This window comes from Varanus komodoensis, unplaced genomic scaffold (genome assembly GCF_004798865.1).
Source record: "Varanus komodoensis strain SLA01 unplaced genomic scaffold, ASM479886v1 scaffold14_1, whole genome shotgun sequence".
Lineage (NCBI taxonomy): Eukaryota > Metazoa > Chordata > Lepidosauria > Squamata > Varanidae > Varanus > Varanus komodoensis.
The window spans coordinates 11,608,117-11,620,227 of NW_025335438.1; the positions used below are offsets into that span (position 1 = coordinate 11,608,117).

The following is a 12,111-nucleotide window of genomic DNA, read 5'->3' on the forward strand; positions in this document are numbered from 1 at the left end:
GCGTGGGTGAGCGCGAGTGGGACAGGGAGGGAGCGGGGGGCGGACCGAGAGAGACTAGATCGAGCGAAGCCACTTGGGCTCGTTACAGGCGAATTCTTCATCTAGGAAGGCGGCGGCGGCGGCTGCCGCTACTTGGGATGCCTGGTATTTCTATACCTTCACCCTTCTTTGCTTCCCTTTCCAGTCCAGCTTTCCTTTAACGGACAGATCTGCCTTCCTCGCTCAGCGTCCTCTTCCTCCTTAAAAATGGGTTTGGAAGAAGTTTCGGACTTTGAGGCGCGCTGAACGGCTCCTCAAACGGAGAAAACGGAGGCAGCATCTGTCTGCCCATCGTTCAGCAAGCGGTTTTGGGGGTGGGAGTGTGTAACGGTGTGTGCGGGAAGAAGGGAGGCGCAGGGAAACCGGAGGCGTCTGGGATACTTTCTGCTGCTGCGCTCATTTAACTGCCGGTGAACCCGGCGGGTTTACTTCAGAGTAAACGAGCTTGGGATTGGTCTTGCAGCTCGAGGGGCCGGAGAAAGCGAGGTGTACACGCAGCTTGAGTTTGCGTGTGTGCGTGTGCGAGAGAAGGAGAGAGAGAATATATGTGCACAGCGGTACAGCTTGCCATAGCGATGCTTTGGGGTCTCCTGGGAGGCGTCGCGCATCCCGAGTGTGTGGAACTTACTATGCAGGTTGCCGCACGGTTGTGGCAGCTGTCGAGTTAAACGGATTTCCCCAACATTTACTTTATAATATTAGTAATAATACTGTTATTATTTCATCCCATGGTGTGGAAGTGCATCATACAAAGACAAGCATGGGGCTAGGGAATACTTCTAGATTGAAGCAAAGTCGGGCATTTTCTTCTGCTCAGATACACAGATACATGTGGCGCTGTGTGTGTGTGGGTGACTCTTTGTGCCCCGGGGTGTCTGTGTTGAATGTGCATGAAGATGTTTGCATGAAATTTGTTGTTATTGCTGCATGTAGTATCAACTGCATCCAAGTAATGCTCCAATGACTTACATATTGGGCTGGCAACTGTCCATCAGCAATGTGTTGAGAGAGACTCTTTGTTTCCTCTGCCTATTTCTTTCTCTTCTCTTTGGCACAGCTCATATAACTCCAGTCTTTGTTAATCAAGAGTCCAGGAAAGCAAACTGTGGATGGGGTGCGGACATTCTGTGATGCCTTGATATTTGTAATTGAATATTTATTCCAGACTATTTATTTTTAGCCATTAAAATAAAGGACTTGGTATATTGACCTTTGAATCCCGATTAATAAAAAGAGCTTTGATGTCTGCAGAAAGATGCATATATGTTTTATATACTTCTACATGTGTTCTCTTGCATAAATATGCGCCTTCACAAAGAGTACTTTGCTGGGGTGAGATGAGAGAAAGAAATGGCTGATTTGCTTTCCTCTATGTTACTACAGTTTTGCAGAAGAAATTCAAGCAGTGTTGCTCCTGTAATTGCTTCCATGCATTAAAATGAATGTCATAATTGCCCAGCTATTAAAATTTCTTCTGATTTAGAGTAGGTACAAGCAAAGGGGAGGGGAAATTTAGCTGAGGGCAAGGAGATTCCAACTATTCTGCTTCTATTGTTCAGGGAAGAGTGTCTGGTAATTGAGCTTGCTCTGTCCTTTTCTAGCCTGAGGGAGCAGCAGCTGGGAACTGTTGCTGGGCAAAGCAGGACAAAAGCAGCATGTTGACCTTCTTTGCTTGATCTCTCTCTCTCTCTTTCTCTGCATTATAGATTGGTAGATTTACCATCAGGAGGCTTTAAGCTGGAGACAGGGAGAGGACGTCTTCTGATCTTCAGCTTGGCGGCCAGCAGTGCAGGCAGTCAAGGACATGTCTAGTCTTCACTAGGCGCTGTGGCACTTCTTCACTGCTAACTGTGGCCAGTTAATCCACGTGGGAATGTGTCTGCCTAGGGAAAGCATCTCAGTTAAATCTGCTTATAGTTCAGCTGCTGGTGGGGGAAGAACAGGCCCCTAAGCATGCTAAGAAGTATGGAGACACAAAAGAATCTGCTGGACATGTCCTTTTATGCACTGATGTGACCGTGTTGAATTGTAGGCTGTGTTGTTCCTGAATGGCTGGGGCTGGTTTTGAAAGCTGCAGGGAAAGTTTGTGCACTCTTGGGATGAAAAGGCAGCGCTGATGTTCAACAAGACCATGGGTCTTATTGAGAATTAGTACCACACCCCAACCCAGGCCTGCCATCAGCATGCTTTTGTCAGGGAAAACAAAGCAACAGAAGCACCAGCACCCAATTTCTATTGGGGGACAGCAACCAGAAAAGGAAGACAAGAGCTTTAGGTCCAAGAGCTTGCCAGTTCTGAATGGGTCTGTTCCACGGATTAATACCACACAAAGTGCTCCCATTGCAGTCAAAAGGAACTTATTGCAGAGTTTCCAGGGGGAGTCTGATCAGAGATGTGGTCTTGACCCTGACACATCAGCCCATCCCAACAATGTTGCTGCTTGTGCATCATCCAGGACGATGTTGTCTTTTACAACTTCAAGCTTTTCAAGGATTGGAAGTTTCACTGAAAGAACAGACTGCAATAACTCTTCTGGCACAAGTAAAGGAATTTCAGCCACTTCCACTCTGCTAGCAATCCCAGGTAGAAAATATCTTGACGTAGTATTGACAGACTCCAGGTTCTTTTTGGTGTGTATGTGCTTCCTGACTTTCATCCAGTCCTTAATGGTCTCCGGCTATCTAAGCAGTGTTATCACCACCATTGAGAGGAGGTACAGTCTGAAAAGCTCAGAGTCTGGGCTGCTGGTCAGCTGTTTTGATATTGGCAGCCTGATGGTAGTAGTGTTCATCAGTTACTTTGGAGGGAGAGGACGAAGGCCACTGTGGCTTGCTGTTGGTGGTTTTTTTATTGCTCTTGGGGCTGCCATATTTTCTTTACCTCATTTCATTTCTCCACCATATCAGATCCAGGAATTGAACTCCTCTTTGTCTAATGATGGTTTGTGTATGACTGGCAATAACACAGCCAAAGACCATGTGGAGTCACCAGCCTGCATCAAGGATTCAGGTGGAAATGACCACTCGCTCTATGTAGCTTTATTTATTTGTGCCCAAATTCTTATTGGCATGGGCTCCACACCCATCTATACTCTGGGACCAACCTACTTGGATGACAATGTCAAGAAAGAAAACTCCTCACTCTATCTAGGTAAGGTTGCAGCGTATAAAACAGCTGTCTTGGCATTTTGAAGGGGATAATTTTCCATTTAAAAACCAAGCAGATAACAGGGCTGTAGTTAGCATGAGTATGCCAAAACATTGTGTTTTAAATGTGCTTGTGTTTCTGTAATGTACATATATCAGTTAATGTTCCATGGTATCAAAGGCTTCAGCAGCTGTTACCAAATCCTCTGAAAACTTTATTTCATTGGATCATGCCTCATTTTTGATCCATGATGAACTGCTTTAAAGGTTACTGTATCCAGTCCTGCATTCCATTATGAGCATGTAAATCTCATTGATTTTTAAAAGATGCTGTGTATGGGATGTACTAGATGACAGCCACACAGAAAATCACTAAATTATACTGCAGAATGTATTATTAACTGAAAGTAGTAATAGTTCAGCCTAAGCTTAGGTGCTTTTGCCTTCCATCTGTTCTACAAAAAAGGCATAAAAGGCAACAGAGCAGCTGAGAGGGAAGCTGCAGAACATTTGCAAAGGCAAGGGAAGGTCACTTGGCTGCTAGAATTACAGAGACAGAGGCCAAGTCAGTTTTAGTCCGTTGGTGTGTGGTTGCCACAGAGAACCTTTTCGTGTGGTTAGGACTTCATGTTGTTGCACCATCACCGGAATCCAGAGGACCTTATACAAGTGTATTGATGTGTTATCTGACAGACCCATGTGTGAAACATATTCAAATAGTGTGCTATCAGTACCAATCAAAGTGAAATAATTGTCTGAATTGGCTTAAATGTATACAGTTGGGGCCAGTATTAGGTTTTGTACACAACTGATGTGTCAAATGAGTTTTGGAGGAAATTCATCTGCACATCAAACAGAAAAGTTATACAATAAGCTTCCTCTGCAACCCTGTTTCACATCCCATCCTTAAGGACTAGAAGGCTGTGACTGGAGAACCAATCCCAATCCCTTCCTTCTCTAGGGAAAGGTGGAGAAGTGATCAATCAGCTTGATTGGCATTTTTCTAACATTAATTGAAGACTGAATTAAAATTGAGACTCCATAACCAGTACGGAACTTTCTACTACTGGCTTTATTTTGAGCAACACAGTTTAGCTCAATTTAAAAGATAAGGGCAATTTCTCAGAAAATACAGAGTTTCATATCTAGGGAGCACTGGGAAATATAGGCATTTTCCTTTTTTGTGAGTACACGTTTTAAAGTCTGGGTCTGTGGCATATCCAGATACATTTATATACTTTTTATGACTTGGACAGTTCACAATTAAGGATTAGGATTTGTGATTTCTGTCCCTGCCCATATCTACCAGATTGATTTCAGCAAGCTGGAAGGTTGAAAGCTGCTCTGGCAGTTGGATGTGAGAATAAGCCCTGCTGTAAATGGATTAGTCAAGTGAGCAGAGGGCAGGTGAAGCAGCCTATGGCATATGATAGTGTCATTCACGTCACCCTGCTGTTTAGTCACATAGATGTTGTTTTCATTTAGATAACAACCTGCTTTGTTTTCAGGTCAGAAAATTGCTGGCCTGAATGGGTGTGCCATCCCTCCAGCGTACATGCATGTAAGATAGTGGGACTCACTTGGTCAAATTTGGTGTGCAGATTAGAAATCCCCTAAAAAAACCTTACATGGGTGGTGCTGAAGAATTTGGTGCTGAAGTCTTTTGTGTTTCTATAGTGACAAAGGAAGAGAAGAGCCCTGAATTCAAATAGAGTAGCGGTAGAAATCCGAACAATGAATTTTGTAGTTAATATTTATTTATATCACTTTATCTGTACTGCATACCTCCTTTTTTGTTTTGTTTTGAAAACGACCATATATTTTGATACATTATTACACTCTGTTTTACATTATGTTAGAACTCAAACCCCTCAAATGCTTTAAGATCTGTACATTTAAAAAGTAACTCTGCAAAGTCCCTGAGACAACTAAATCTGTCCCCCCCCCCCCCCACGCAAACTTTGCCTTAAGTAGATGTGGGAGCTATTTTATTTTCCAACTTAATCCAGCTCGGGTTAAGTGGCAACGTCATATCCTCTTAAGTGCAGGCATGCAAACTCAGGCTGGACAGCTGTTTTAACATTCCTGGCCGGGTGAGCTGCTCTCAGAAAATACATTTGATGCTTATGTATAATCTCCTAGCTGTCTGCAGCCCCATCCATCTGTCAGGATGGCACTGTGCCAGTATACAAGGTAGTGTCATTTCTATTTCAACTAAGGTGCAAGCAATAATATGTGTAGCAGAATAAGCTTGGGTCATATTAAGTTCTTCTTTTACCTTTGTCCCTCCTTCCCTTTCCTTCTTCTCCGCCCCCATCCCATTCTCTCTTCCCCTGTAGATTTCTTGTAGATGGTAGTTCACCATGAATGAAGCAAGCCTCTTACTGCTTGCTATAGTATTGATATTTATCCACAAATGTACATATTAGTGAGAAAAGGGGACATTCTTGAATGCCAAAAAGGAGGACCAAATAGACACTTGTAAAAGCCAAACAAAAGAAAGTTTCAATGTTTAACACATAAAGGTATCTAAGGACATAAGGGGAATAATAGTATAACGGGGCAAAGCTGTAGATATTTTTAGCAAAGCTGCTATGCTCATAATAAACATTTTGAAATATTGACATATCTGTTCTCCAAGAAAAAAAGAAATGTTTGTGTATAAAAGCACCAATAATACCAGACTATGTGCTTAGTGATGCAAGCTTGGAAGGCAGGCAGTAGGGGCTTAATGTCTAACATTCTACCAGGTGCTGCTCAATTTATAGATCATTATGCTTGTAAATACTGTACTTACTGCAGTTACACATTTAAGATAATGGCTTTTGTTAATTCTAAAAACCAGTGATGGTATTTTTACAAGCTTTCACAACTTGTAGTTCTGGTGTGGTTTTCATTGTGAGAGGTCTTTGCAATTCATTTTATGCTGGAGTGACTATATGTAGACCGAAGAGAAAAAAGGGAAAACATTAAAATAACCTAAAACAAAAATGAGAAACTGAACCTTTGTTGAAAAAGTATTTGGGTGTTGTGTGGGGGGGGGGAACCAAATGTGGGGAAAAACTGAAGAAGAAGCAATGCTTGTTGATTAAGTGTTCTTGAGGGAAGAATTCTATGTCCCCTAGATGTTTTCTGAAGGGCTCTTGGATGGATCAGAGTCCTAGCTCCAAGGATGGAGACATTCCCCTAGCAACCAGAACAGAAACTACTGTGCCATTGGCTCTCTGAGGTTGGGACAGCATTATGCCATTGGCTCTCTGAGGTTGAGAAGGGTAGAAAGTGTTATTTTAGGGAACAGAGTGGGGAAAAGACGGGTGGCTAGGATATGAGGTAACTTCTCTCCCTGTCTGAGAGACTGTCACAGTTGTTGATAGGTGTCGTCAAGTCATCTCCGACTTAATGGCAGCCCTATGAACGAAAAGCCCTCCAAAGTGCCTATCCATGCAAGCCCTGCTCAGCTCTTGTAAATTCAGGTCTATTGCTTCCTTTATGGAATCAATCCATCTCATATTTTGTCTTTCTTTTCCTCTGCCTTTGACCTTCCCTAATATGATTGTCTTCTCCAGGAAGATTTGCCTTCTCGTCATGTGTCCCAAGTATAGCAGCCTCAGTTTTGTCATTTTTGGTTCTAGGGAAAGCTGTGGCTTGATTTGATCTAGGACCCACTTTTTTGACTTTCTGTCAGTCCAGAGTATTTGCAAAGCTCTCCTTCAGCACCATGTTTCAAATGCATCATTTTACTCCTGTCAGCTTTCTTCACTGTCCAGCTTTCACAGCCATATATAGTGATCAGGAATACAATAGTGTGGATGGTGTTGGCCTTGGGCTCCATTCTTATCCTTGCTGTCCTTCCAAGTCTTAGCCTTCTTTGAATTTTTTGGCTGCAGTGTCCATTTGAATTGATGACTGAGCTGAGGTATGTAAAACCTTTCACAGTTTCATTTTTTTCATAGTTAACAGTAAAGTTCTAGAATTCTTCTGTGTTCGAACTGTGGAACGGAGAGAAGACCAGGGCTGTTGACACGATCGCTCCTAAGTGTCCTCTCCCGCTGGGCAGAGCCCCCTCTTCCCCTTGGTATACACCTGAATTGCGGGCGACGAAGCAGGCTGGGAGACGGCTAGAGCGTAGGTGGAGGAGATCACGGGATGAATCCGATCGAACACACTTAAGAGCCTATTATTGGGCCTATGCTGTGGCAGTGAGGGCGGCGAAAAAGAAATTCTTTTCCGTTTCCATTGCCTCCTCAAAATGCCGTCCGGCAGAGCTTTTTCGAGTGGTGCAAGGCCTGGTTCATCCTGGCCCTAAGAAAGATCTGGTTCCACCCTCAAAGGCCCGCTGTGATGACTTTGCCAAGCATTTCAGGGAGAAAATCGCTCAGATTCGTCACGAGCTAGACTCTACTAGTGACTCAGAGGTCTCTGGGGAGATACCAATGCCGCTGTCTGCTCCAAAATTAATGGATGAATTTCAGTTATTGCGGCCTGATGATGTGGACAAGGTGCTTGGACGAATACGTCCCACCACTTGCCTATTGGACCCTTGCCCTCTTGGTTAATAAATAATGCCAAGCACGGGATTGGGATCTGGATCTTGGAAGTGGTTAACACTTCTCTGAGGGAGGGTCGGGTATTTGCCCCTTTAAAGGAGGCGGTAGTCCGACTGGTCCTGAAGAAAGCGTCACTGGATCCAGAGATGGCCACTAATTATAGACCAGTGGCCAACATCCTGTTTCTGGGCAAGGTGTTGGAGCGGGTGGTGGCGGGACAACTCCAAGCACTCTTGGATGAAACTGATTATCTGGACCCATTTCAGTCCAGCTTCAGACCCGGGTACGGTACTGAATCTGCCTTGGTCACCCTGTACGATGACCTGTGCAGGGGGAAGGACAGGGGGAGTGCATCCCTGTTGGTTCTTCTGGACCTCTCAGCGGCTTTCGATACCATCGACCATGGTATCCTTCTGGATAGGCTAGCGGGATTGCGGGTTGGAGGCACTGCTTTGCAGTGGTTCCGCTCCTATCTCAATGACCGTTTTCAGAAGGTGGTGCTGGGGGACTATGGCTCTGCGCCATGGCAGCTATGCCATGGAGTACCGCAGGGGTCCATTTTGCCCCTTTGCTATTTAACATCTACATGAAACCGCTGGGAGAGGTTGTCAGGAGGTGTGGGCTGCGGAATCATCAGAACGCTGATGATACCCAGCTCTACCTCTCGTTTTCCACCAATCCAGGTGGGGCAGTGGCTGTGCTGAACCGGTGCCTGGCTGAGGTAATGGGCTGGATGAGGGCCAATAAACTAAAGCTCAATCCAGACAAGACGGAGGTCCTGTTGGTTGGCGGATTGGGCATCGGTGAGGGTGAATTGAACCTAGTCCTGAATGGGGTTGCACTCTCTCTTATGGACAAGGTCCGCAGCTTGGGAGTGCTCCTCGACCCAGAGCTTTCACTGGAAGCTCAGGTGACAGCGGTGGCGAGGAGCGCTTTCTTTCAGCTTCGGCTGATCTATCAGCTGCGCCCCTACCTGGAGTACGACTGCCTGGCGACAGTGACACACGCGTGGGTGACTTCCCGCCTTGACTTCTGTAACGCGCTCTATGTGGGGCTGCCCTTGAAGATGGTCCAGATACTTCAATTGGTTCAAAATAGAGCTGCCAGGCTGCTGTCGGGGACTGGGCGTTATGTTCACATGACTCCAGTCCTCCGTCAGCTTCACTGGCTTCCCATTGAAGTCCGGGCCCAATTCAAGGTGTTGGTAATGACCTATAAAGCCCTAAACGGCTTGGGTCCTGGTTACCTGAAGGAGCGCTTACGTCCATATATGCCCGCCTGCCCCCTGAGATCAGCGGGAGAGGCCCTTCTCCGGGAACCCTCCGTGAAGGAAATTAGGAGGGTAAGTACTCGGAGGAGGGCTTTCTCTGCGGTGACGCCCAATCTATGGAATGCGCTCCCCAGAGAGGTCTGCCTGGCGCCGTCGTTATTTGTTTTTCGGCGCCAGGCAAAGACCTTTTTATTCAAATGTCATTTTAATTGTTAATGGTATTTATTTATTTTATTCGTTGGCCAGGGCGACTTATTTTATACTGTTAACTTGTTTTATATTGTTAATTTATAGTTTTTTAATTGATTTATTTGTAAGTCACCCCGAGGCTTCGGCGAATGGGGCGGCATAGAAATTTTCTAAATAAATAAATAATAAATAAATATTTTGCTGCAGTGTTGCTTTTGCACTTTTTTCTTTGAATTTCATCAGGAGTTATTTCAATTCATCGCTGCTTTCTGCCAGTAATATGGTATCATCTCCATATCATGTAAGCTACCTAGGAAGGCCTCGGCAGTTATAAGAGACCTAGAAATGTGTGTGTGTATCTTAAATTAGTGATGTGTCTTCAGACAATTTACACTCCTTCCAATTATTATACAGCTTTTCTTATGATATGTTTTGTGTACAGATTGAACAGACAGGAGATAAATTACACCTTTGTCTGATGCCTTTGGCTATGGAAAACAAATCTGTTTCTCCATATTCTGTCCTAACAGAAACTTCTTCTCCATGACACAGATTATGCATTGGGAGAATCAAGTGCTGAGGCTCCTGCACTTCTTGTGGAACCATCCATAGCTTCTTGTGATCCACAGAATGAAAAGCACAGACTGATCATCTGAAATATATGTAGACTACTCTAGTAGTCTACATATATTTGTGTTAGGATCTTGAGTACTTCTTCCTTTTCAGAATCCAGCTTGAATATCCTAGCTCCATATACAGTAATATTCTTTGTTGAAGCACCTTAAGTATCTTTTTGCTTGCATGGAAAATTAGTACAATGGTCCTATGGTTGCTATACTGTTTTGCATTGCCTTTGTTGGCATTATATTGAATGTTTCCAGTCTGTGGGCCATTGTTTTGTTTTCTGTATTTGTTGCAATATTTTTAGGATTTGGACTGATTCCATTTCTGCAGCTTGGAAAAGTTTTATTGGTAACTTATCTGCTGTGGTTTTTTATTCCTTACAAGTTCTTTCAGAACAACTTTCGCTTCACTTTCCAATAGTGTAGGTTCCTTTTGGCGGAGTCTGCTATCCTTTCTTCTGTATAGTCCTTCACCTTCTCTTTATTTCCTCCCAGACAGATAGTGTGTTCCCCTGTTTGTCTTTTAGCATTCCCAATCTAAGTTTGAATTTCCCTTTGCTTTCTTGGACTTTCTGGAAGAGGTCTCTTATCTTCCTCTTTTGTTGTTCTCTTCAATTTCTTTGTACTAGTCACTGTAATAGTTTTTATCTCTGTGTGATAGTCACTGATAAAGTGCATTCAGGATTCTGACTGTATTTTTGTCACCTTTTGCTTCTTGCTTTTTCTTTGTAACTGTGTTTCTTCTGTCATTCATGTAGTCCTTTTCTTTCTGTTATAGAAATTGTCTTTGGCTTTTTCTCCTAGTAATGCCACTGGTTTCAGACCACAGTTCTGTTATTTCTGTCAACACTGTTCTGTCAACACTGTTATTTAAGTTGAGTAATGCAAATCTATTCTTTCTGTGGACTTTGAATTGCATTTTGGTCCTATGTTCCTGCTATTCATCTTTTTTCAGCTTGACTCTGATGTTTTGAGATTAAGAGTTCATGGTCACTATTGCCATCTACTTTTGGGTTGTTTTGACAGGGAGAATATACTTTCTTCACCTTCTTCTAATTACATAGCCTCTTTGATTTTTGCATTGGCTATCTGGTGAATCCATGTATCCAGTAATCTGGTCAGCTGCTTGAAGTACATATTTGCAGTGAACAGATGGTTGGCTTCACAAAATTCTGTGAGTTATTCTCTTGCTTTATTTCTTACCCTTAAGCCAAATTTTCCTACATCATTTTATTCTGCTTTCTTTCATACTTTTTTTATTCCAGTCATCTAGAATTATCAGCATGTCTTGTTTGGGTGTATTATCAATTTCCGCTTGAACACCTGCATAAAAGTTTTTGATTTCTTCTTCAGTATCTGTTGCTGGAACATAAACTTGAATGATAGATACGTTGTTAGGATTTCCACAAATTTGAACTAACAATATTTGGTTGGATATTGTATTATAGTCTCTTGCTGCCTGTGCTTCATATTGCCTTAGTATTAGAACTACTCTATTTCTTCTGAGTTTATAGTTTCCAGAGTAAAACAGTTTTTGATTATCTGTCTGAAAATGTCCCATTCCAGTCAAATTTAGTTTGGTCTCACAAAGGCAATGTTTAGCCTTTCTATTTCCTGCTTCATAGTTTCCAGTTTGCCTTGTTTCGTGCCTCACATGTTCCATGTTCAGATTGATATCCGAAAATGCTTATCTAGCAAAACTACTGAGCAGGAGGAATATGGTGGCAAAAATTACCTCTATGCCTTTCTGTTTGTAAGGCAGTTTAGGAAAATTCCAAAACCTGTTCCTGCTTCTGGAGTGGATTTTAGGGTAAGCTGGTTTGAAGGAAAAGTTATTGAATTTTTATTTATCTAGGAAAAAATCAACATATGAACTGTAAGCAACAATGTTCAGTTTAATATCCTTTAAATAACCACAACATTATTTGAATAGTGATACTTTGCTCATTTTTGTAAATTTCCATTAATAAACATCTTATTGTTGATCATTTTGAAAGTTTGTCTTTGGTAGTGTCGATCCCATGCTTATGCAATAGGAACCTGGCTATTGAGTTTCTTTTAGGTAGGTACAGAAACTTTATTTCAGTGGCAGCAGTGCTTTTATAGCTAAGATAGCATACCCTCCTGGTGGGGCTTTTCTGAAAACTTCATTAGAAAATGTGTTAGTAAGTTATGTAGCCTCAAAATTAAGGTGTTTTTTTAAAGCATAGGTGGAAAAACCCACACACATACTGCTTCATCACATCGGGTGGCAGAGACAGGATAACTTACAATGTTTGGTCACTTTTGTGTTTTTG

At 42.9% G+C, this 12,111-nt stretch overlaps 1 protein-coding gene across 1 annotated transcript in view; it reads left to right on the forward strand.

The window, feature by feature from the left end:
* Positions 1–2,222: 2,222 nt before the first annotated feature.
* The window catches only part of SLCO5A1 (solute carrier organic anion transporter family member 5A1), a 60,035-nt gene continuing 50,146 nt past the window's right edge, over positions 2,223–12,111 (forward strand). The window contains exon 1 of the mRNA XM_044423845.1: positions 2,223–3,189. Within this exon, the coding sequence (XP_044279780.1) occupies positions 2,223–3,189 (967 nt within the window). The remainder of the gene's footprint in view (positions 3,190–12,111) is intronic.